General features: G+C 50.7%; 1 protein-coding gene across 19 annotated transcripts in view; it reads left to right on the top strand.

The window, feature by feature from the left end:
- Window positions 1-19,917, top strand: part of ZFR2 (zinc finger RNA binding protein 2) — a 66,586-nt gene that overhangs the window by 9,433 nt on the left and 37,236 nt on the right. Inside the window, exon 2 of one of the 19 annotated variants that reach the window (XM_055103728.2) lies at window positions 6,935-7,771. The exons of the other annotated variants lie outside the window; for them this stretch is intronic. Coding sequence (XP_054959703.1) covers window positions 6,935-7,094 — 160 coding nt within the window. The 3' untranslated portion in view covers window positions 7,095-7,771. Of the gene's footprint in view, window positions 1-6,934; window positions 7,772-19,917 lie in introns of those variants that run through there. 19 annotated transcript variants of the gene reach the window in all.

The following is a 19,917-nucleotide window of genomic DNA, read 5'->3' as shown; positions in this document are numbered from 1 at the left end:
TCCCGGGGCACGGAAGTCGGTGGCTGGATGAGCCAGGGTCTCTAGAGGGACAGGACTCACAGGATAGAGGTCTCCATGAAAGGGACCTTATCCAGGAGAAGTGACTCACACGGTCACAAGGTAAAGTCCCACGATAGGCCGTCTGCAAGCTGAGGCACAAGGAAGCCAGGGGTGGATCAGTCCGAGTCCCCAAACCTCAAAAGTCGGGAAGCCGACAGCACAGCCGTCAGTCTGTGGCCAAAGGCCCGAGAGCCCCTGGCCAACTGCTGGTGTAAGCCCAAGAGTCCAAAAGCTGAAGAACTTGGAGTCTGATGTTCGAGGGCAGGAGGCACCCAGCATGGGAGAAAGATGAAGGCCCGTAGACTCAGCCAGTCCAGTCCTTCCATGTTCCTCTGCCTGCTTTTATCCTGGCCGCGCTGGCAGCTGATTAGATGGTGCCCACCCAGAGTGAGGGTGGGTCTGCCTCTCCCTGTCCACCGGCTCAAATGTCACTCTCCTTTGGCAACACCCTCACAGACACACCCAGGACAATACTTTGCATCCTTCAATCCAGTCAAGTTGACACTCAGTATTAACCATCACAGGGCCCTGTGACATTTCCATTTCCAGCTAGGTGGCCTCAGCCTTCATCTCCGTCTGCCATGGGGGTGATAGAGAAATAGGTGATGAGCTGTGTTCGGGAAGAAAGAGTCCTTGTTTTTAATTATTTTAGTTTTTTCTTTTTGAGATGGAGTCTCACTCTGTCGCCCAGGCTGGAGTACAGTGGTGCAATCTCAGCTCACTGCAACCTCTGCCTCCCAAGTTCAAGTGATTCTCCTGCCTCAGCCTCCCAAGTAGCTGGGATTTCAGGCATGCACCACCATGCCCGGTTGATTTTTGTATTTTTAGTAGAGACTGGGTTTCACCATGTTGGCCAGGCTGGTCTTGAACTCCTGACCTCAGGTGATCCACCTGCCTTGGCCTCCCAAAGCACTGGGATTATAGGCGTGAGCCACTGCACCTGACTGAGTCCTTGTTTTTAGAAAGAATGATGACATTTCTCAGCCTGTGATTCCAGGAAAATCTTTATTTCCACTTGAGTTTTTCCTTGGACTCTAAATGTTTTGGGGGGTTTTGTGTGTGTGTGTTCCCATTGAGTTATTCAATGCAGTGTTCAGCAGAAATTAGCATTATATGCAAATAGAGAATGACCCATCTTCCTGGCTGTCCCTAAGACATTTCACCACCTGCCTCTATCTGCAGATCCCACCCGTGTCCCTCTGAAGTGTGGACCACACCTAAGCCTGCTCCGTCTCTTCGGAGCAAGCAAGAGCATGGCCCTACAGAAAGAGCTCTGGGCCAGGCGACGTGGGCAGCTCAGATGGGCCCATTCCATCCCCTAGGCCTTGACGTCCCCTTGAGTTTGGTGGCCGTGTGAACAAAATGAGATCAGTGGGGCTCGCTAGCTTTGCATCCCAAAATTCAGTTTAGAAGGATGCACCTGAAAAAGCTTGACTTCCCAAAACAAATTCTCCGACCAAAAAGCCATCAAAAGACATTAGCCTGGGGCCTGAAGGTGGGAGTGCCGGGCAGGACTTGTAGACGTGTGTCACCACTGTTTGTAAGTCCATGTTAGCCTGGGCTCCCCGTTTCCCACCTGTGCTCTTCTCCCCTCCCAGGCAGGCAGCACCAGCGCGTGCTTGTTGTCATGGAGATGGCAGCTGTCTCTGGTGTAGTACAGTGGCACAGTTCCTTCCAGCAACAGGTGACTCCAAACAGCAGCAGCAGCAACAAACAGCCTGGGCTCATTGGTTATGGGCAGGCTTTACTGAGAATAAATTCATGACTTTTTTTTTTTTTTTTTTGAGACAGGGTCTCGCTTCATTGCCCAGGCTAGAGTGCAGTGGCGCAATCTTGGCTCACAGCAACCTCCGCCTCCTGGGTTCAAGTGATTCTCATACCTCAGTGCCTCCTGAGTAGCTGGGACTACAGGCATGCACCACCATGCCCGGCTGTTTTTTTTTTTTTTTTTTTGTATACACCATGTTGGCCAGGCTGGTCTCGAACTGCTGGCCTCAAGTGATCCGCCCACCTCGGCCTCCCAAAGTGCTGGGATCACAGGTGTGAGCCACCACACCCGGCCAGTTTGTGACTTTTTATACCTGTTTCTCAACTATCACTCTCACCTCCTCAGTGTGGGTCAGACTTTGAAAATTGACAGCCTGCAGGCCGTGTTTGGTTCTCACGCCTGTGCAGTGAGCTTTTTGCTTGCTTTATTTGAATTAGTTGCCAGCATTTAAAAGTGGGAGATTCCGCTGGGCGTGGTGGGGTGCGCCTGTAGTCCCAGGTACTCGGGAGGCTGAGGCAGGAGAATCGCTTGAGTCCAAGAGGCAGAGGTTGCAGTGAGTCGAGACTGTGCCACTGCACTCCAGCCTGGGCGATAGAGTGAGACTGTGAGACTCTGTCTCAAAAAAAAAAAAAAAAAGAAGATTTCACAAAACCTCTGGTTCCTAGCATCGCTTAAAATTGGAAACTCTGGGGCCAGGTGCAGTGACTCCTACCTGTAATCCAGCACTTTGGAAGGCCGAGGTGGACGGATCACTTGAGGTGAGGAGTTCGACTCAGCCTGGCCAACATGGTGAAACCCCGTCTCCACTAAAAATACAAAATTAGCCAGGCGTGGTGGCAGGTGCCTATATTCCCAGCTACTGGGGAGGCTGAGGCAGGAGAATCGCTTGAACCAGGGAGGTGGAGGTTGCAGTGAGCCGAGATGGCGCCATTGCACTCCAGCCTGGGCGACAGAGCAAGACTCCATCTCCAAAAATAAAGGAAACTCTGGCTACCCTGGGCTACATCCTAAGCTCCTGCCACATGCTGGGCCCTGTAGCCTGTGAGTTCTTGTTTAATCATCACACCATCACCATACCAAATTAGGTGTTCCCATTTTACAGGTGAATCCATAGAGACAGGAAATGGATTAGTGGTTCCGGGGGCTGGGGAGGGATGGAGAGAATGTTGATGGGGACAGGTTTCTTTTTGGGGTGGTGGAAACATTCTGAAATTAGGTAGAGGTGATGTTTGCACAGCCTTGTAAATGTACTAGATGCCACCGAACCGTGCACTTTAAAGGGGGATGTTACAGTGTGGACTATATCTCAATCTTAAAAAAATATTATCTATCGATGACACCCAGTTTCTGACTCCAGCGCAGGCCTCTCCCTGGAGCTCTAGTCTCGGCCCCTGCATACAGCGGCCCATGCAGCATGCTCTGTGGATGTCTGACTGGCATCTCAGACTGATCATATCCAAGTCCAAGCGCCTGCACGCTTCTCCAAAACCCCTTCATCCTGCTGGCTTCCCCGCGGCAGGCAGGGCCGCCGGCAGTCCTTCGTGCCGATCCCAAAATGGGGAGCCAGGCTGGCCTCCTTTCCTTCTTCTGACCTTGAGCGCATGCCCCTGCACGCGCACCGCCTCCACCGCGCACCAGCCTGCCTCTCTGTATTTTGGACCTTCACGCTTCCTTCTGCTCTCGCCCCCATTTCCATCCGCGCACAGCGCCAAAGAGGCCCCATCACAACGTAGCCCATGTCCCTCCTCCGCTGGAAACCCCCGTGGGGTCTCAGGGGACAAGCTGGAGCCCCTACGATGGCCTGTGACATCCATCATGGTGTCCTCTGCCCCCTGTTCCACACCCTTTATTATCTGACCCCATCTCCCCTCATTCCTTCCGCTCTAGTCACGCTGCCTTCTGGACCAATCCAGGTTCCGGGCACTTCACCCTCAGGCCCTTCCCATGCAGTTCCCTCTGCTCAAATGCGCTTCCCTGTTTCCCCAACTTTCTGTCTTCACCCTCCTCCTCACCCACCAGGCCTGCCATGACCAGCCCGTGAGAAAGTGCAATCCCCTGCTCACACCCCCTGCCGCGTCCTTCCCGGCGGCATGAGAACCATCAGATCGCGTTGAATTATTTTGCTGACCCCGTGTCTCCCTGGACTATCGCGCAGCACCCTCCTGGAGGACGGGACTTTGGTGTGGTTATTCCCCGCTGCTGTGACAGCGCCCATGACAGCAGCTGGTCCCCACCAGCACCCAGGAAGTATTTATCCAATGACTCAATGAATCTGCCGCCGGATCGCCCAGGGCTTCTTTCACTTTCTGTCAGGTATTTTGTACACACAGAATTTCTCATAGTGCAACCCGCAAAAGCAATATCATCTTTAAAATGGTGCCTCAGAAGGCCTCTAATGACTTTTTTTTTTTCAGCTTAGCCAGAAGATGGCCTCCTTTGTTCTGAAAATGCAAATGATTTTCCATGCTAAGTTGGGATTTAAAGTAGAAGTAAAAAATTCACATTAAAAAAAAGAAAAACTTGGCTGGGCACGTTGGCTTATGCCAGTAATCCCAGCACTTTGGGAGGCCAAGGATGGAGGATTGCTTGAGCCCAGGAGTTCGAGACCAGCCTGGGCGACATAGTGAGACCCCATCTCTACCGAAAATTTAAAAAATTAGCTGGGCACAGTGGCTCACACCTGTAATCCCAGCACTTTGGGAGGCTGAGGCAGGAAGATTGCTTGAGGCCAGCAGTTCAAGACCAGCCTGGGCAACAAAGCAAGGCCCTGACTTTACAAAAAATTAAAAAATTATCTGGGTGTGGTGGTGCACACCTGTAGTCCCAGCTACTTGGGATGCTGAGGTGGATCACTTGAGCCCAGGAGTTAGAGGCTGCAGTGAGCTATGATTGCATCACTGTACTCTAGCCAGGGTGACAGAGCGAGACCCTGTCTCTTAAAACAAAACAAAAAACCTCTTAATGATGTAGTTTAGAACAACTCTTGTTTTCTGCCCAACTCTTTTTCTCTGCAAGAATGTAAAAGGGCTGCTTCCTGTCCTGTGAGTTTATTGCGGAGTTTACGGGCACATGGTCTACATCAAGACCCCTGCCCTAACTGTCTAGTGTCATCTATGTCAGCCTCTGAGTGGTTTCTCTCTGGGATGTAGGAATCTGAGCTCTGACCATTTTTGGAATAATCGACTTTTGGTTTTGGTCCGGAGATGGTGTGTTCACATGATCGCTGGTCTCAGCTACCACAGGTGTCTCTGAATCAGACTCTGCAGATGGCTGTGAAGTGCCTGTTATGTGGTAGTTGCTAGAAAAGCCTAGAAAGAACAAGACTTTTTTTTTAGACAGTCTCACTCTGTCACCCAGCCTGGAGTGCAGTGGTGCGATCTCAACTCACTGCAGCTTCCGCCTCCTAGGTTCAAGCAATTCTCCTACCTCAGCCTCCGGAGTAGTTGGGGATTATACAAGCCTGCTACCACGCCTGGCTCATTTTTTTGTATTTTTATAGAGATGGGGTTTCACCATGTTGGCCAGGCTGGTCTTGAACCCTGACCTCAAGTGATCTGCCCACCTCGGCCTCCCAAAGTGCTGGGATTACAGGTGTAGGCCACTGTGCCCTGCCTGTGTCAGGGCACAGTGGTTTTTTTGAGACAGGGTCTCACTCTGTTGCCCAGGCTGGAGTGCAGTGGTGTGATCAAAGCTCACTGCAGCCTCAAACTCCAGGGCTTAAGCAATCCTCCCACCTCTGCCTCCCAAGTAGCTGGGACTGCAGGCACACACCACTGTGCCCGGCCAATTTTTGTAGTTTGTAGAGACTTTGTAGAGGCGGGGTCTCACTGTGTTGCCCAGGCTGGTCTTGAACTGTGCTCCTGGGCTCAAGCTATCCTCCTGCCTTGGCCTCCCAAAGTTCTGGGATTAACAGGTGTGAGCCACCACACCCAGCCTGGTTTTTAGTATATTAACAGAATTGTGTGACCGTTACCTCAAATTCCAGAACATTCTCATCGGCCCAAAAGGAAACTCCATCTCCATTAGCCATTACTTTTAACCCCTCCTTCAGGGCCTGGCACCCACAAATCCCCTTCCTGCCTCTGTGGATTGGCCTCTCCTGGACATTCTGTAGAAATGGAATCACATATTGTATGGCCTTTTGTGTCTGGCTTCTCTCACGGGGTGTGATGTCCTCAAGGTTCATCCATGCAGCATGTGCTAGAGTGTAATTTTTTTTTGGTGGCAAAATATATATAATACAAAATTTTCCATTTAACCTCAACAAATGCTTTTTGATCCACCTGTGACAGCAGGGATTCTCAACCCGGGGTCTGGGAAACCTAAGGTAACTACAGGCATACCTGTCTTTGTCATTTTCAGGGGATCAGGGCAGGGCAGGAGGCCACAGCTTTCATCTGACTCTAAACTGTGAGAAGGCAAGGGGGAATCAGCGTGACCGCCCACGCTGGGAACCCGGGGAGGGCTGTGGGCCTCTCCCTGTCACATCTGAGACCTGGCAGAAGCAGTAATATCGGCTGCCAACCATCTGCAGAGCTAGGCTCTAATCCCTAGTCCCCAGCCCCAGGGACCCCAGCCTGTCCTTCCCAGATCTGAGTTTCTCAACAGCAGCAGTTTTTAAGAGATGGGGTCTCACTGTGTTGCCCAGGCTGGTCTCCAACTCCTGGGCTCAAGTGATCCTCCCGAAGTGCTGGGATTACAGGTGTGAGCCACTGCACCTGGCCAACAGCAGCGCTTTTGACATTTGAGGCTGGATTATTCTCTGCAGTGAAGTCATTCTGGGCACTGCAGGGTGCTGAGCAGCATCCCTGGCCTCCACCCACTCCATGCCAGGATCTCCCCCAAGTGGTGACAACCACAGATGTCCTCAGACATCACCCAGTGTCTCCTGGGGGCAAAACCTGCCCTCTTTGAGAACCACTGCCCTGGGCTGCCTTGGTTTTGGTGTCTGTATGAGTCATGCTGTGGGGCGTTCTTCTCAGGAGCTGTGTTTTTGCTGGCTCAGCTCCTGAAACCACAATGTGGCAGATTGTTGCCAAAATGCCTTTATCCTTCATCCACCCTTATATCCATGCCCTTCCCACCATGTCCTTGCTACTCTTCCAGTCCAGAAGTGGAGACCACTCCCCCAGCCCTTGCATCTGGGCTTCCTTGTGCCCTGCCTTGGACAGTTGGCTGCAGTGGAAGTGACGCTGTGACTGCCCTGAGCCCAAGCTTAAGAGGCCTTGCCTGCATCTGCTCCATCTTATGGGACCCTGCCTGGTGAAGGACCCAAGGCTGGCCTGCCGGAGGAGGAGATATAAGGAGAAGATCCACAGTGCCCCATCCAACAGGTAGCTGCCCTCCAGGGGCAGAGAAGCCCAGCCATGGTCAGGAGAGCCACCCAGCTGAGCCCCGCCTCAGCCAGGAGAGCCACCCAGCTGAGCCCCGCCTCAGCCAGGAGAGCCACCCAGCTGAGCCCCGCCTCAGCCAGGAGAGCCACCCAGCTGGGCCCCGCCTCAGCCAGGAGAGCCACCCAGCTGGGCCCCGCCTCAGCCAGGAGAGCCACCCAGCTGAGCCCCATCTGGCCAGTAGAGCCATCCAGCTGAGCCCCACCTCAGCCAGGATTGCCACCCAGCTGAACCCTGCCTCAGCCAGGAGAGCCACCCAGCTGAGCCCCACCTTGGCCAGAAGAGCCACCCAGCTGAGCCCCGCCTGGCCAGGAGAGCTGCCCAGCTGATCCCCGCCTGCAGAATCACAAGTGAAATAAATGATTGTTGCTTTGAGTCAGAGGTCAGCAGACCTTTTCTGTAAAGAGCCACATAGTAAATATCTTTGGCTTTGTGAGCCACACCATGTCTGTCACATTAGTGAACCCTGCCATTGTATTGCAAGATGAGCCATGGACAATGCGTCATCCAGTGGGCTTGGCTGTGTGCCAATAAAACTTTATTTTTTGGGGCACTGAAATGTGAATTTCATGTAATTTTGCACATGCCATGAAGTATTATTACCCTTTTAACTTTTTCCAGTCACTTAAAATTATAAAAACCATTCTTAGCTTGGGACTGTACAAAAACAGGCAGGCCGGATTTGGCCATACATAGCTGACTCCATCTTAAAAACCCTTCTGTCCCTCCCTTCCTCCCTTAAATTCTGGCCTCTGTCAGGCCATGGTCTCCCCTGAGAGTGGGTGTGAGACCCATGAAGATGTGGGCTGCCCTATTGGAGACAAAGCCCATGCTCTACTTCCTCGTGTAAGCATTCTTAGTGGAATGGAACAGCAGTGTGTGCATGCACGTGTGTGTGCATGCATTTGCATGTTTTGGTGGCTTCTGGGGTCACAAGCAATGACTTGAGATGAGGCAGGCCAAGTGTTCCCTTCCTGAGTCACGGTCACTGTGTGGTCACAGTCACCAAACACGTATTACTCTTGGCTGTTCCCAGGCCCTGTTTTAGGTGTTTGTAAAGCCCTACACTGCTGAGAGCTGGCTTTGACTGTGCTTTCCTGCCGGTGACATGATGGCGCATGTGTTCTGTCCCCCTGTCCATCACCCCCTCTAGTTCTGGCCCCTGTGTGTCTCGTGTCCTTAATGGGCCTTCCCTCTAACTGCTCCCCTCTCTAACCATCTCCACCTGTCTTGGTCGGCTGGGGCTTCCCTAACAATACCACAGACTGGGGCTTAAACAAAATGTATTTTTTCCCCGTTCTGGAGGCCAGAAGTGTGAGATCTAGGTGCCAGCAGGGGGTGGTTTCTGGTGAGGGCTCTCTCCTTGGCTTGCAGATGGCCACCTCCTCACAGTGTCCTCCTGTGGCTTTTTCTCTGTCCATGTGCACCGCTGGTGTCTCTCTCTCTCTTTTTTTTTTTTTTTTAAAGAGACTGCCCTGTCATCCAGGTTGCAGTGCAGTGGTGAGATCACAGCTCACTGCAGCCTCAATCTCCTGAGCTTAATCGAGCCTCCCACCTCAGCCTCCCAAGGATCCACAGGCGCAAAGTGTGGTTTTTTGGTGTGTGTTTGTTTTGTTGTTGTTGTTGTTGTTTTTCTGTAGAGATGGGATCCCAGTATCTTGCCCAGGCTGATGTCAAACTCCTGGGCTCAAGTGATCCTCCTGTCTCAGCCTCCCAAAGTGCTGGGATTAGAGGTGTGAGCTACTGTGCCCGGCCTCTTCCTTTTCTTATAAGGACCCCAGTTCTGTTCAGATCAGTCCCCACCTGATGACGTCATATAACCTTCATTCCCTCCCTGAAGGCCTCATCTCCAAATACGGTCACATGGGGGTTAGGGCTTCAACATAAGAATTGGGGGCAGGGGGACGTAATTCAGGCCAAAGCTTATCATGAGATGCCCACGTGGCTCCTCATGGCTGAGGATAAAACCCAGGTTCTACCTGGCACTGGAGAGCCCTGAGCTGCCTCCCACCACCCCTCACCCTGATAACCTCTGTCCCTCAGCACCCAGGACAGTCGCCCCACCAGCACTCCTCATTTCTCCCACGCTCCTCTCAGCGAGCCCCTCCTTTTTGAAATCCCAGGCACCCTTCCCCGGGCCTTTTCCAGCCTCTTGGGGGAGCCTCCTGGGTCTTCAGAGCAGTTGGCATGCCCCTCCTTCTCCCAGAGGGTGCCAGGGTTTCGCTGCCTCTGCCCCCGCGTCTCTGCTATCTGTGTAGGAGAGGCACTCCATTCCTGCCATCAGACAACAGAGTGGCGGGACAGGGCGGGGACCTGCGGCGAGGTCAAGGGTATCTTGGCTGATGTCACCCTCACCCTGTATCCCTCACAGGTCCTCAGTCTGCTCACAGCTGTGACGTTCACAGGGTGTAACACTGAAACCACTGGGAGTTGCCCTGCAGGCCAGCAGGGATGCTGAGACCCGCCCTCAGCCAGCGGATGTCCAGCCATCTGCATGTTGGTCGCGCATCCGTTTTCCCTGCGCCCTGGCTCAGTGGATTCCAAACTGTAGCGTGCCTGAGCGTTGCTGTTCAGGGTTGTCTACAAGAAGAGCGTGTTCTTTTTCATTCACTGTCTTCATGGTGCTGACTCAAGCCTGACTCCAAGTCAGAGGCCAGCCTACAACATCCTGGGGATCCTTCCAGAGTATGGGCTGAACCAGGCAGGAAGCAGCCTTTGGCTCTGTCCACCTGCACAAGGCTACGCCCTGGCATTGAGCTTGTCCTAGACCATCAGTTCTTAACTGGGCAAGGTCTGGGAACATTTGTCATTGTCACGACTTGGGGGAGCTCCTGGCATGGAGTGGGTGGAGGCTGGGGACGCTGCTCAGCACGCTGCAGGGCCCAGAACGGCCCCACCCCAGAGAACAATGTTGTCCCAAATGTCAGAAGGGCCTGAGTTGGAAAGCTCTGCCCTCTGCTGCATGGGCTCTCTGATCTCCGCCATGGAGCCAGTTCACCAACCAGCCGCCTCCACTGTCCTCTTAGGTGGGGTGTCCACCAGGTGGAGACAAAGCTGTGTGCGGAGGCACAGCAGGAGCAGATAGAGAAAGCCCCACAGGTTCCTGCTCCTTCCTTGTGGTCCTGGGCTGAAGGACTCCGCTCAGCCTTCCACCTGAGGTTCACTTGCCCCCACAGCCCTCTGCTGGTGCTGCTCAGCACGCCTGGGCCTCCAGGTTGGAGGGGCAAGGTCTCAGGACCCAGGGAAGCCAGAGAAGAATGGAGCTTCCTCCCCAGAAAGCTACTCACGATTTACTATCTAGTACTGAACGCTTTGTGTTTTTGTTTGTTTGGTTTTTGTTTTGTTTGGTTTTGTTTTGAGACGGAGTCTCGCTTTGTAGCCCAGGCTGGAGCGCAGTGGTGCGATCTCAGCTCACTACAAGCTCCGCCTCCCGGGTTCACGCCATTCTCCTGCCTCAGCCTCCTGAGTAGCTGGGACTACAGGTGCCCGCCACCACACCTGGCTAATTTTTTTTGTATTTTTAGTGGAGACGGGGTTTCACCATGTTAGCCAGGATGGTCTCGATCTCCTGACCTCGTGATCCGTCCACCTCAGCCTCCCAAAGTGCTGGGATTACAGGCGTGAGCCACCGCGCCCAGCCTAACACTTTGTGTTTTTAAGAGATGGGGTCTTGCTCTGTTGCCCAGGCTGGAGTGCAGTGGCGTGATCTCAATCTACTAGGTTCAAGAAATCCTCCTGCCTCAGCCTCCTGAGGAGCTGGGACTGCAGGCATGCACCACCATGCCTGGCTAATTTTTCTATTTTGTAGAGATGGGGTCTTGCTATGTTGCCCAGGCTGGTCTTAAACTCTTGGGCTCAAGCAATCCTCCCATCTTGGCCTCCCAGAGTGCTGGGATTACAGGTGTGAGACACCACACCTGGCCATGAAAGCTTTTTTCCGAGATGGAGTTTCGCTCTTATTGCCCAGGCTGGAGTGCAATGGCACAGTCTTGGGTCACTGAAACCTCCACCTCCCCCATTCAAGCAATCCTCCTGCCTCAGCCTCCCAGGTAGCTGGGATTATGGGTGCCCGCCACCATGACTGGCTAATTTTTGCATTTTTAGCAGAGACGGGGTTTCACCATGTTGGCCAGGCTGGTCTCAAACTCCTGACATCAGGTGATCCACCTACCTCGGCCTCCCAAAGTACTGGGATTACAGGCGTGAGCCACTGTGCCCAGCCATGAAAGCTTTTTATACAAAAGAGGCAGCAGGTCTCAGTCCAAAGGGCTCTAGAGCTGCGACCGTACTTGGATTTCCCTGCCCCTGCACTGTAGCTTGGGCCGATCATACCCTCTTGTTGAGCTCTGTAGATTGTACAAAACCAAAGAGAGGGCCTGTGGGTGTCCTCCCAGTCTCCATCCCATCCTGTCTCCTGGCCAGCTTGGTTTGGACTCCGCCCCTCTCCTGTATGTCTCAGGAGAGGGTGGTCCCGGCTCCAGGAGTGGAGCCTGATGATTCTAAATCAGCTCTCCCAGCCTCTTTGCCGTTGACTCTTAGTGCCTTGTGGGTGGTGTAGGGCTCAGGCAGGACAAGAAGCCATTCTAGAATAAGCCTTGGAGCATTGCTTTAATGGCGAAAGATTGGAAACAATGTGAGGCAGTCTAGAAATACGTCTGCAAATTGTTCCCTACGCCTTCCTTCAAAAGGTGAGGCCTGAGCCTCTCCCCGTGCGTGCAGGTTGGATTCAGTGATTCGCTTCTAATTAATGGAATGTGGCAGAAGTTATGCTATATGATTCTTTTTTACAAATATTCTTATTTTCAAAAAATACTTTTTTTTTTCTTTTGAGAAGAAGTCTCACTCTGTTGCCCAGGCTGGAGTGCAGTAGTGCAATCTCAGCTCACTGCAACCTCTGCCTCCTGGGTTCAAGTGATTCTACTGCTTCAGCCTCCTGAGTAGCTGGGATTATAGGCATGCGCCACCACACCTGGCTAATTTTTGTGTTTTTAGTAGAGATGGGCTTTCACCATGTTGGCCAGGCTGGTCTAGAACCCCTGGGCTTAAGCGATCCTCCCGCCTCTGCCTCCCGAGTAGTTGGGATTACAGGTGTGAGCCACCCCCCTGCCCCCAGGTCTATGAAATGATTCCTGAAGCTGCATCATAACAAGGGCAACTTTCACCTGATGTGTGTGCCACCCTCTCCCCTGCTCTCCCTCATATCCCTTGCTCTGGAGGAAGCTGGCCGCCATGTTGTGAGGACACTCAAGCCGTGTGAGGAAAGGCCCGCCTGGGAGGAACAAGGACTGCCACCAACAGTCAGCACCAACTTGCCAACCCTGGCAGGAAGGCATCTTGGAAGCAGATCCTGCTGCCCGCCGCTGACCTCTTATTGGCAACCTCATAAAAGACCCCAAGCCAGAACCCACCAAAGCCCGTCCCAAATTCCTGATCCACAGACACAGTGTTTAAAGCCTCGTTGTTCTGCGAGGTTAATCTATTACTCAGCAGGAGATAACTAACACATAGTATAAATGTCCACCAATCAGATAATAGGTGAATGAATCGTGATATTTTCAAAGTAAACAGTCTTTTCTGTAGAAGTATATTCTGCTTATGTAATTAAGGAAAACAGGTGAATGAACTGTGATATTTTCAGACAAGTAAACAATTATTCTTCTTTTAGAAGCACATTCCGCTTATGTAGTAAGGAAAATGGGAAAAAGGTGAATGAATCGGGACAGTTTCAAACAAGTAAACAGTCTTTTTTTTAAGATGCGTGTTCTGCTTATGTAACTAATCAGTCTTTACATTTGGGAGGCCCAGGGCAGAAGTACAGATGGAAGCCTGCCTACCATATGTCTACATATTTTAACATTACCAACCAAGCTCGCTAAAGTTAAATACAGTATGTTCTGTCCCGCTCACCATGACAAACATACTTTTCTAACAACATACACAAAAACTGTGTGGTGCTGTGGCTTTTCGAGTCGGCAAAACGTCAAAGATGGCTGGATTTAATGAGCCCACCCTCCCTATCCATGGGTTCCGCCTCTGTGGATTCAACCAACTGCCGATCAAAAATATTTGGAAAAATGGGCCAGGCGCAGTGGCTCACGCCTGTAATCCCAGCACTGTGGGAGGCTGAGGCGGGTGGATCACCTAAGGTCAGGCGTTCAAGAACAGCCTGGCCAACATGGTGAAACCCCGTCTCTACTAAAAATACAAAAATTAGCCTGGGCATGGTGGCAGGCACCTGTAATTGCAGCTACTTGGGAGGCTGAGGAAGGAAAATCGCTTGAACCTGGGAGGCGGAGGTTGCAGTGAGCCGAGATCATGCCATTGCACTCCAGCCTGGGCGACAGAGGGAGCCTCTGTCTCATATATATATTATATATCTAGATATATATTTATATATATATCTAGATATATAATATATATATATCTAGATATATAATATATATATCTAGATATATAATATATATATCTATAATATGTATATAATATAATATATATAATATAAAAATATATATCTATAATATGTATATAATATAATATATAATATAAAAATATATAATATATATAATATAAAAATATATATATAATACATATATATATTTGGAAAAATGGTGAGGTGTGGGTGCACACCTGTAGTCGCAGCTACTGGAGAGGCTGAGGCGGGAGGATCACCTGAGCCCAACAGTTTGAGACCAACCTAGGCAAAAGAGCAAGACCTTGTCTCTACTAAAAATTAGAAAAAAAATTAGCTGGACATGGTCGCATGTGCCTATAGTCTCAACTACTCAGGAGGCTCAGATGGGAGGATTGCTTGAGCCCAGAAATTTGAGGCTGCAGTGAGCTATGATCATGCTGCTGCCCTCCAGCTGGGAGTCTGGGGTGAGAACCTGTTTCTAGAAATATAAAATAAAATAAAATACTTGGAAAAATTCGACAAAGTTTCAAAAAGCAAAGCTTGAATTTGCCACACGCCAAGTGCCGTGTTGAATCCACACAAATGAGGTAATGTGCAGGCATTGCGTTAGGTGTCAAGTAATCTAGGGATGATTTAATGTATACAGGAAACTATGTGCACATTCTACACTTTTTTGTATGTTGTATTTATCTATTTTAGTAGAGGTGGGATTTTACCATGTTGGTCAGGCTGGTCTCGAACTCCTGACCTCAGGTGATCCACCAGCTTCGGCCTCCCAAAGTGCTGGGATTACAGGTGTGAACCACCACGCCCAGCCACTACACCTTTCTATATCAGGGTCTTGAGCATCTGAAGATTTTGGCATCCACTGGGGGGTCCTGGAACTCATCTCCCACGGACATCCAGGGGCGACAGTATTTTTGTGCATGTCTGGGCATTCTGTCGATGGGCTGGTGATGTTTGGATGTCTTAAATAAAATGAAAACATACTCATCCATAAATGATTATATGTTCCGAAACATTTATTTTCTGTGCCTTAATTTCAGCATTAATAATGTTTGTGTAATTAAGATTTCCATATAGGCAGGGTGCGGTGGCTCTCACCTGTCATCCCAGCACTTTGGGAGGTTGAGGTGGGTGGATCACCTGAGGTCAGGAGTTCGAGACCAGCCTGGCCAACATGGCGAAACCGTCTTTATTAAAAATACAAAAATTAGCCAGGCGTGGTGGCACACGCCTTTAGTCCCAGCTACTTGGGAGACTGAAGCTGGAGAATCACTTGAACCTGGAGGGCAGAGGTTGCAGTGAGCCAAGATTGTGCCATTGCAGTCCAGCCTCGGCGACAGAGCAAGACTCCGTTTCAGAAAACAAAAAAGAAAAAGATTTCCGTATCATTTCAGTGTATTATGGACATGATCTGAAGCAGCCATCGGGGCTGAATCCGCGCCCTTTTCCCACACCTTCCTGTGTTGAAGTCCTAACCCTCAGTACCTCTGAATATGCCTGGATTTGGAGACAGGGTCTTGACTTATTTTTAGTTTTTTTCTTTTCTCTTCTTTTTTTGAGACAGGATCTCACTGTTTCCCAGTCTGGAGTGCAGTGGTGTGATCATGGCTCACTGCAGCCTTGACCTCCTGGGCTCAAGTGATCCTCCTTCCTCAGCCTCCTGAGTAGCTGGAACTACAGGTGCACACCACCACGCCTGGCTAATTTTTTTTTTTTTTTGGTAAAGATGGGGTTTTGTCATGTTGCCCAGGCTGGTCTCAAACTCCTGGGCTCAAGCAGTCCTCCTGCCTCAGCCTCCCAAAGTGCTGGGATTACAAAAGTGTGACCTTGTAGGGACCATGTTGCAGTTTTACCTTTTTTTTTTTTTCTTTTTTTGAAATTTTCTTCTTTAATAGAGATAGGGTAGCACTATGTTGCCCAGGCTGGCCTCAAACTGCTGGGGTCAAGCCATCTTCCTGCCTCAGCCTCCCAAAGTGCTGGGATTACAGGTGTGAGGCACCATGACTGGCCCCCCTTTATACTTCTGTAATAAAAAAAATTTTGTAGAGACAGGGTCTCACTACGCTGACCAGTCTAGGGTGCAGTTGGAGAGCCAGGGTCTTTGAAGAGAGAATTAAGTTGAAATGAATTCAACTTAATCAATTTAGCCCAATGCAGAATGGGCCCTAATCCAATCCGACTGGGATCCCTGTAAGAAGAGATTAGAACACAGACACGCACAGAGGGACAACCACATGAGGACACAGGGCAAAGACTGCCGTCTGCAAGCCACAGAGGGACCGGCCCTGCTGACACCTTGATCTAGGACATCCAGGCTCCAGAACTGTGAGAGAATAAATAAGTATGTGTTGCTGAAGCCACCCAGCCGTGGTACTTGGCCATGGCCACCTGGGGCAACCCTGCAGCCCCCTTTCCCAATCAGGGTTCTGCCTGGAAACTGCAGAGCACAGACGCTGGCTGCAGAGACTGAGTCTCCCGGGGATGGGCCACAGGGAGCTCCATTCCAGACTCCAGGGAGGGAGAGGAATTCCTTCCCCACGTGGAGGCCTCTGGGTACCAGGCCTCGTTCTCTGCTGGAACCCCAATTGAGAAAGACTCATCTAAAGGATTCAACCACAAGACGCCATTAAACCACAAATGTGCAAAAATTAAATATGTCTTCATCATAAATGCAATTTAAATATAAAACATTGGGCCGGGCGCAGTGGCTCACACATGTAATCCCAGCACTTTTGGAGGCCGAGGCAGGCGGATCACTTGAGGTCAGGAGTTCGAGATCAGCCTGGCCAACATGGTGGAAACCCCGTCTCTACCAAAAATACAAAAATTAGCCAGGTGTAGTGGCAGATGCCTGTAATCCCAGATACTCCGGAGGCCGAGACAGGAGAATCACTTGAACCCGGGAGGTGGAGGTTGCAGTGAGCCAAGATCGCACCACTGCACTCCAGTGTGGGTGACAGAGCGAGACTCTGTCTCAAAAAAAAAAAAGTAAAACATTGAAAAGTTAACTTCATTTGTATGTTTTTTAAAAGTTACTTTCCTATAATATTCAGAAATTTCTATTAACATTAAAAAGCAAGATAGATGGGTGGAGAGGGGAAGTGATTGGTAGTGGATATGAGGTTTCTTTGCTTTTTATTATGATAAAGTCTAGATAACATAAAATTGACCAGTTTTACCGTTTTATTAATAAGTGCATAGTTCAGTGGCGTTAAGCACATTCACGTGGTTGGGGAGACGTCACCACCATCCATCTCCAGAACTTTCTCATCTTCCCAAACTGAAGCTCTGTCCCTGTGAAACACTCACTCCCCTTCCCCTCCCCAGTCCCTGGCACCCCCCCATCCTACTTTCTGTCTCTGTGAATCTGACACCTCTAGGGACCTCCTAGGACTGGAACCACACAGGATTTGTCCTTCTGTGCCTGGCTTCTCTCACTGAGCCTGATGTTCTCACGGTTCATCCACCTTGTAGCCTATGTCAGGACTTGTTTTTTTTTTTTCTTTCTTTTTTTTTTTTGAGACAGAGTCTCGCTCTGACACCCAGGCTGGAGTGCAGTGGCGTGATCTCTGCTCACTGCAAGCTCCGCCACCCGGGTTCACGCCATTCTCCTGCCTCAGCCTCCCTAGTAGCTGGGACTACAGGCGCCCGCCACCACGCCCAGCTAATTTCTTTTCGTATTTTTAGTAGAGACGGGGTTTCACCGTGTTAGCCAGGATGGTCTTGATCTCCTGACCTCGTGATCCACCCGCCCCGGCCTCCCAAAGTGCTGGGATTACAGGCGTGAGCCACCGCGCCCGGCCAGGACTTGTTTTCTTTTTAAGGCCGAATCATATTTCATTGTGTGGATGGACCACGTTATGCTCATTCATCCAATTTTTTTGAGAGTCTTGTTCTGTCTCCCAGGCTGGAGTGCAGTGGCGCGATCTCAACTCACTGCAACCTCCGCCTCCTGGGTTCAAGCAATCCTCCCAACTCAGCCTCCTGAGTAGCTGGGATTACAGGCACGCCCCACCAGGCCCAGTTATTTTTTGTATTTTTAGTAGAGACGGGGTTTCACCATGTTGGCCAGGCTGGTCCCGACCTCCTGACCTCAAGTGATCCGCCCGCCTCGGCCTCCCGAAGTGCTGGGATCACAGGCGTGAGCCACCGCGCCCAGCCCATTTATCCACTGATGGAAGGTTGGGTTGTTCCTACCTTTTAGCCACTGTGAACATTGGTGTAAAATACCTTCTTGAGCCTCTGCTTTCTTTTCCTTTGAGTAGGAACCTAGGAGTGGAATTGCTGAGTCATGAGATAATTCTAGATTTAACTTTCGAGCAACTGCCAGACTGTTTCCACAATGGCTGCACCATTACATTTTCCCTTCTGCTGGGGTTTCATTGTGGGGTCATGAAATGTTCTGAAATGGGCCAGGCACGGTGGCTCACACCTGTAATCCCAGCACTTTGGGAGGCCAAGGCAGGTGGAGCACCTGCGGTCAGGAGTTCGAGACCAGCGTGACCAACATGGTGAAACCCCATCTCTACTAAAAATACAAAAAATTAGCTGGGCTTGGTGGCGTGCACCTGCAATCCCAGCTACTCGACAGGCTGAGGCAGGAGAATCACTTGGACCCTGGGGGCGGAGGTTGCAGTGAGCTGAGATCATGCCCCTGCACTCCAGCCAGGACCACAAGAGCAAAACTCCGTCTCAAAAAAAAAAAAAAGAAAAAAGAAAAAAAAAGTTCTGAAATGCATTGAAGTGACAATTGTACAACTCTGTGAATATCCTAAAAACCACTACATTTTATACTTTAAATGGTTGAATTCTACAGGAAATGAATTATATCTCAATAAAGCTGTCATTTTTTCAGACAAAATGGAAAAGATAATGTAATGACTCAAGTTTTTAGATCAAAATTATATACAGCTACAGGGTTTCTTTGCTTTAAAAATTGAATTGCATGCTGTCTAACATTTTCCAAACATCAATGTGCAATTCTAATGCTCAGGGTCTCTCGTTGCTGTGGTAGAGTTACTCTGGCCGGGCACAGTGACTCACGCCTGTAATTCCTGTGCTTTGGGAAGCCGAGGCGGGCAGATCACTTCAACTCATGAGTTCAAGACCAGCCTGGCCAACACAGCAAGACCCCCATGTCTACAAAAAATAAAAAAATTAGCTAGGCATGGTGGTGCACGCCTGTAGTCCCAGCTACTCAGGAGGTTGAGGTGGAAGGATCTCTTGAGCCCAGGAGTTGGAGGCTGCAGTGACATATGATCATGCCACTGCACTCCAGCCTGGGTGACAGAGCCAGACCCTATCTCAAAAAAAGAAAAAAAAAAAAAGTCACTCTGCTTTACCTGTGACACATCAGACCTACAAGTTTAAGAGTATTATGGATTTTGGCCAGGTACAGTGGCTCGCGCTTGTAATCCTAGCTACTTGGGAGGCTGAGGCACGAGAATTGCTTGAAACTGGGAGGTGGAGGTTGCAGTGAGCCAAGATTGTGACACTGCACTCCAGCCTGGGCAACAGAGTGAGACTCTTGTCTCAATACAGTGTCCAGCTCTGTGGCCCAGGCTGGAGTACGCTGGTGCAATCATGGCTCACTGCAGCCTCAAACTCCTGGGCTCAAGCGATCCTCCCGCCTCAACTCCTGAGTAGCTGGGACTACAGGTGCCCCACCACACCCAGCTAATTTTTTAAATTTTTTGTGGTGACAGGGTCTGGCTATGTCTCAAATTCCTGGGCTCAAGTGACCCTCCCACCTCAGCCTCCCGAGTAGCTGGGACTACAGGCGCTCCACCACACCCGGCTAATATTTTTTTTTATTTTTTGTAGGGACAGCGTCTGGCTATGTTGCCCAGGCTGGTCTCGAACTCCTGGGCTCCAGCAGTCCTCTCGCCTTAGCCTCCCAAGGCGCTGGGATTACAGGGGTGAGCCACCGCACCCGCATATTACAAAATGCTCCTCAGTTGCCAGAACCATGCTTTGAACACACAGATCCATGGGTGCATCTGAGACCACAAATCAGACCCACAGAAGAGGAAGGCCACGGCCCCATGGCCCTGCCAAGGAGTGAGGCCTCCTCTCCAAGACCCGTTGCCGGCCGTGTTCCCAACAGGAGGGTTTGCGAAGGGGGTGGTCTTTCCTCCACCCTCCTTGCACTCTGAAACCACGTTGGAGCTCTCTCTGCAGCTGGGAGGCAGAATCCTCAAACTTTGCAAGCATTCTGACGTGGTCGCCTTTTGCCTTCATGGTGTAGAGCCAGAAATGGGGCCTGGGTCTCCCGGGCCCTG

This window comes from Pan paniscus, chromosome 20, assembly GCF_029289425.2.
Source record: "Pan paniscus chromosome 20, NHGRI_mPanPan1-v2.0_pri, whole genome shotgun sequence".
Lineage (NCBI taxonomy): Eukaryota > Metazoa > Chordata > Mammalia > Primates > Hominidae > Pan > Pan paniscus.
This window is presented reverse-complemented; position numbering and strand designations above follow the sequence as displayed.